This window comes from Myotis davidii, unplaced genomic scaffold (genome assembly GCF_000327345.1).
Source record: "Myotis davidii unplaced genomic scaffold, ASM32734v1 scaffold887, whole genome shotgun sequence".
NCBI classification, from domain to species: Eukaryota; Metazoa; Chordata; class Mammalia; order Chiroptera; family Vespertilionidae; genus Myotis; species Myotis davidii.
In genome coordinates, this window is record NW_006299307.1 from 78,359 (window position 1) to 83,923 (window position 5,565).

General features: G+C 42.3%; 1 protein-coding gene across 1 annotated transcript in view; it reads right to left on the bottom strand.

The window, feature by feature from the left end:
- Nucleotides 1-1,061: 1,061 nt before the first annotated feature.
- LOC102763561 (zinc finger protein 211-like) overlaps nt 1,062-5,565 on the bottom strand; it is an 11,932-nt gene continuing 7,428 nt past the window's right edge. The window contains 1 exon segment of the mRNA XM_015571197.1: nt 1,062-2,142. Within this exon segment, the coding sequence (XP_015426683.1) occupies nt 1,082-2,142 (1,061 nt within the window). The 3' untranslated portion in view covers nt 1,062-1,081.

The window sequence follows — 5,565 nt, forward strand, 5'->3', positions numbered from 1 at the left end:
TTAGACAAAGAGTTAGCTTCCCTGGGCACATGAGGATGGTGATTGATGCCATCTGTAGGGACCTTATAGGTCCTCCAACCAGTGACCATCACCCATGGAATTGAAGGCATCAGGGCACATGGCCCTCTGCAAAACCATTAATGGAGGACCATTAAGAACAGGGAGAGCTCTAGCTGGTTTGGCTCAGTGGATTGAGTGTTGGCCTGCGGACTGAAGGGTCCCGGGTTCGATTCCAGTCAAGGGCACATGCCTGGGTGGCTGGCTCGATCCCTGGTAGGGGCTGTGCAGGAGGCAGCTGATCCATGATTCTCTCTCATCACTGAAGTTTCTCTCTCTCTCTCCCTCTCCCTTCCTCTCTGAACTCAATAAAAATATATTAAAAAAAAAAAAAAAAGAACAGGGAGAGATTAAAAGAGGTCATGGGTGATGGTCACTGGTTGGAGGACCATTAAGAACAGGGAGAGCGCGTGCTGGTTTGGCTCAGTGGATTGAGTGTTGGCCTGCGGACTGAAGGGTCCCGGGTTCGATTCCAGTCAAGGGCACATGCCTGGGTGGCTGGCTCGATCCCTGGTAGGGGCTGTGCAGGAGGCAGCTGATCCATGATTCTCTCTCATCACTGAAGTTTCTCTCTCTCTCTCCCTCTCCCTTCCTCTCTGAACTCAATAAAAATATATTAAAAAAAAAAAAAAAAAGAACAGGGAGAGATTAAAAGAGGTCATGGGTGATGGTCACTGGTTGGAGGACCATTAAGGATAGGTGGTTCAGGTGAAATACCTTCAGCAACAGAAATATGCAGTGACGTAGACCTGGGAACACCTCTCTGCATGTTAGAAAGTGCAACATAGATACATATGATACCAACACAAATACTAACAAACACAACAACAAAAACAGTTGGGGGGATGTTACATAATGTAGGTGATTAAATGTATGAGATATAATTCAGACAAATGAGGCTTCACAAATTCTATTGTTAAGTCGTAACTAAGAAACTACATTTCCTATACATCTAAGAAATTTCTCACATTTAGGCTCTTTTGTGCAGAGCATATTTAGAAATTTGGCTGTGAGAGAACTCACATTAATTATAATGGCTTTCTCCAATGTGAACTCTCTGATGATATCGGAGACCATTGCTCCTTGAAAAAGATTTCTCACATTCACTTCATTTACAAGGCTTTTCTCCTGTATGAACTCTCTGATGACGACGCAGGGTAATGCTCCAGGTAAAATGTTTCTCACATTCACTGCATTTATAAGGCTTTTCTCCAGTGTGAATTCTCTGATGACAATGAAGGGCAGTGCTGCTGCTAAAAGATTTTCCACATTCACTGCATTTATAAGGCTTTTCTCCAGTGTGAATTCTCTGATGACAATGAAGGTCACTGCTAGTGGTAAAAGATTTCCCACACTCACTGCATTTATAAGGCCTTTCTCCAGTGTGAACTCTCTGATGACGACGAAGGTCAGTGCTTCTGGGAAAAGATTTCCCACATTCATTGCATTCATAAGGCCTTTCTCCACTATGAACACTCAGGTGATAATGGAGGCCATTTCTACTGGTAAAAGCTTTCCCACATTCAGAGCACACAAAACACTGACTTCCAGCATGTACACCCTTTTCCTGAATAAAGGTGTAGGTGCAATTAATGTCTTTCTTATATTCTTTTCTGCTGAAATAATTTTTTCTCCTTTGAAACGTCATCCCTGGCGCTGAAATAGCATTTGGACTGTCCCTGGTCTGAGGAGCCTTTAGGTGGAGATGTCTTGATTCGGTAAGGACACCCTGCCCAACCTCCCCGCATGTGAAACGATTCTGGGACACATTGAAATTGCAGCTGTTTGCAAGTGAGATCCTGTCCACACCTCTAATGAGAGTCTTTTCTCTCACATGCTGCTGGTGAAATTTTACACTGAAGTAAAACCGATTTGCACATGCCCCACACCTCAACAGTATCTGTCCGTGTTGTGTTCCCTGTCCCTCCAACATGTGGAAAATGTTTCCCAAGACTAGTCCACAATTCTCACAGGGGTGGTTCTTCTGGGAAGACAAGGCTAACTTGGGATTCCTTGCCTGTGACATTCTTACAGAAATGTTCTTCTCGGTCGCTGCTTCCACATTCTCTGCTCCACAGCAGCAACCTGAACAAAATGAAACGCTGGTGAGGTACATGTTGACCTTATGAAAACAGTATCTTAACCAGAGATGTTTACCTGTCATGACTGGACATGATTCCATAGAAAGATTTTCAAGACAAGTGAGTTATACTCTGAGGAAACAGCTGTTATACTTTTCTTGGCCCCAAAGGTCAGTGGATGATGAAAATCTTACCAAGAAAGGGAAAGAAACACAGGATGAGACACAAAGAGGAGAGGAAGGGTCTGCTAGTTGTTCCTCCAGAAATGGCTTCTGTTAGGAACTTTCATGCTGGTGACGTGAGTCTATGTAGAATAACTTGAATCTGCTCAAACCCATAAAAATCAATTGTATTAGAGCACATGATGTTCTACCTCAATACAGTAATAGGTGTGCACTCTGAGACTCTGCAGGCATGGACCAACGGTGGAGGGTATAGAGAGACCTGTGAAAGAAGGAGAGGTGAAAAGTTTAGAGAGGTTAGGTTATCCATGGACTGGGAATCCAAGGAGAATGAGCACTGATCACTATTAAAACTGGGTCGTTGGCACAGTGTCAACAAAAAGCAAGGACAAGTAGAATTGGTTGAGGAACGGGCAATGGTAACAAAACACTGTTGAACCAAATGGGTTCCTAGTTATGAATGTAACAAAGCCCAGGGTGTAAAAACCTCCCCAACAGCCCTTTACTCAGGCAACACAGCCTGTTGATCAATTGTGTCATTCATAAAGTCATGTTTCTGTGATGCAGAAATGATTCTTCTGCTTAATTCCCAGTTGAGCCATTGCACAGGATAAATGATAGAAATCGTAAAAGAAACATTGAAAAGATGGCCGGTCAACACTGTAGTACAACAGCAAAGCACAGATGAGATCACAGGCAAAAGAGCTATGGGAGTGACATCATCAAGAGGGCAGAATCAGAGATATGAGAATCTCTCCCCATCCCAGTGTAAGACAGACAGCTATCCATGAACAAAAACCCACAGGAAATGGGAATAAGAGTACCATGAAGACAAACAGTATTACAGACACAAATAAAGGAGAACTGTACAGAAAGGATGACTGGAAAAGGCTGGGTGAACAAACGTATTTGCAGATAGCTACAGTCAAAAACAAGGGTCAGTTTACCTCCATCAACTATTGTGCTTCTGCTATCATTGACAATAGTGGCCTGTTATTTGAAAAATACTGGAAATTTTGTTTAAGAACCACAGAATGGCCCTAGCCAGTTTGGCTCAGTGGATAGAGCATAGGCCTGCAGACTGAAGGGTCCCAGGTACAATTGCGGTTAAGGGCACATGCCTGGGTTTTGGGCTCGATCCCCAGTAGGGGGAGTGCAGGAGGCAGCCGATCAATGATTCTCTCCCATCATTAAAGTTTCTATCTCACCCTCTCCTTTCCTCTCTGAAATCAATAAAAATGTTTTTTAAAATACCCACAGAATACCCTGGCCAGTGTGGCTCAGTTGGTTGGAGCATCGTCCTGTGACCCCATGACCCTAGGGATTTTGGATTCAATTCCAAGTCAGGGCACATATCAGCATGTAGGTTCCATTTCCAGGTAAGACATGTGTGTAGACAACCGACTGATGTTTCTCCATCACAATGATGTTTCTCTCAGTCTCTCCTCCCTCCCTCCCTCTCTCTCTCCATCTCCATCTCTCTTCCTCTCTATCTGAAACCTATAATAAATAAATAAATAAATAAAAAGTCCAGGGTAGCCAAACAAAAAGGAGAACTCAAAAAATCTAGAGACAAAGTAAATGAAAAGACTACCTACCAAAGCTCATGTATAGAATTCAGAAAATGCAATTCCAAGAGGCAATTTTATAGGGTAAATGCCTACATTAGGAAAAATGATCTCTAAAAATACTGGCTCCTCAGAAAACTAGAAACACAACTAGAAAGCAAACCCAAAGGTTGCACAGGAAAGAAACAATAAAAATTAGAATAAACATAAATAAAAGGGAGACAAGACAAAATACAAGAATACCTAACAGGTATTTTTTTTTAAAAGATACAAAATTGGAAAAACTTTAGCTATACAACTGGAGAAACAAAACAAAACAAAAACCAAGCCTCAAATAAATTGAAAAGAAATGACAGATAAGACATCACACCTGACACTATGAACCACAAAGCATCATAAGAGATGTTGATGTTAGCGGATAACATGACCCTCCATAAAGAAATTCGTCAAGATCCCAGATGAGCATCTGAAATTAATAAACAAATTCAGAGACCCGGCCAGACAGCTCAGTTGGTGAGTGTGTGAACCACGGTTATGGGTTTGATCCCCCATCAGAGGACATGCAGGGGACAGCCAATGAACACTTAGATGGGTAGAACAGCAGATCAATGTTTCCGTCTCTCTCTTTCTCTGTCTCCCTTCTTGTCTCTAAAATCAATAAATGAAGGATGGCTAATACGGCTCAGTGATTGAATATTAACCCATGAACTAGGAGGCCACAATTCAATTTCTTGTCCGGGCACATGCACAGGTTGTGGGCTCAATCACCAGTGTGCATCATGCAGGAGGCAGCCCATTAAAGACTATCTCTCATCACTGATGTTTCAATCTCTCTCCTCCTCTTCCTCTCTAAAATCAACAAAAAAAATGTTTTAAAAATATTTTAAAGTATGAATAAATAGCCCTGGGCCATGTGCTCAGCGATGAGAGTGCAGGACTATGCACTGGAGGGTCATGGGTTAGATTCCCAGGACCTGGGTTGCAGGTCTGATATTGCTACCAGTAGGAGCACATGTGGAAGGCGACCAATTGATGTTTCTCTCTCTCTCTCTTAAAGAAAATCAATGAAAAAAATATTCACACTACATAGATGAAGATAAAATAAGGATAAAGAATTAAATTCAGCCGAACCGGTTTGGCTCAAGTGGATAGAGCCTCGGCCTGCGGACTGAAGGGTCCCGGGTTCGATTCCGGTCAAGGGCATGCACTTTGGTTGTGGGTACATCCCCAGTCGGGGGCGTGCAGGAGGCAGCTGATTGATGTTTCTCTCTCATCGATGTTTCTAACTCTCTATCCCTCTCCCTTCCTCTCTATAAAAAACCAATAAAATATATTTTAAAAAATTAAATTCAGAAAAGTTACAGGATGCAAAGTAAACATACAAACATTAGTTCCATTTCTACACACTAACAATAAATTCTTTGATAGAAAAACGAAGAAGGTAGTCAAATTTAAAATAGCATGAACAAAATAAAATACTCACAAATGGAGAACCAAGATGGCGGCATAGGTTAACGCCAGAGTTTGCTGCCTCGTACAACCACTTCAAAAATACAACTAAAAGATAGAACGGACATCATCCAGAACCACAGGAAGGCTGGCTGAGTGGAAGCTCTACAACTAGGAGGAAAGAAAATAACATACCGAGACTCAGAGGAGGCGCAGTGCTGAAGTCAA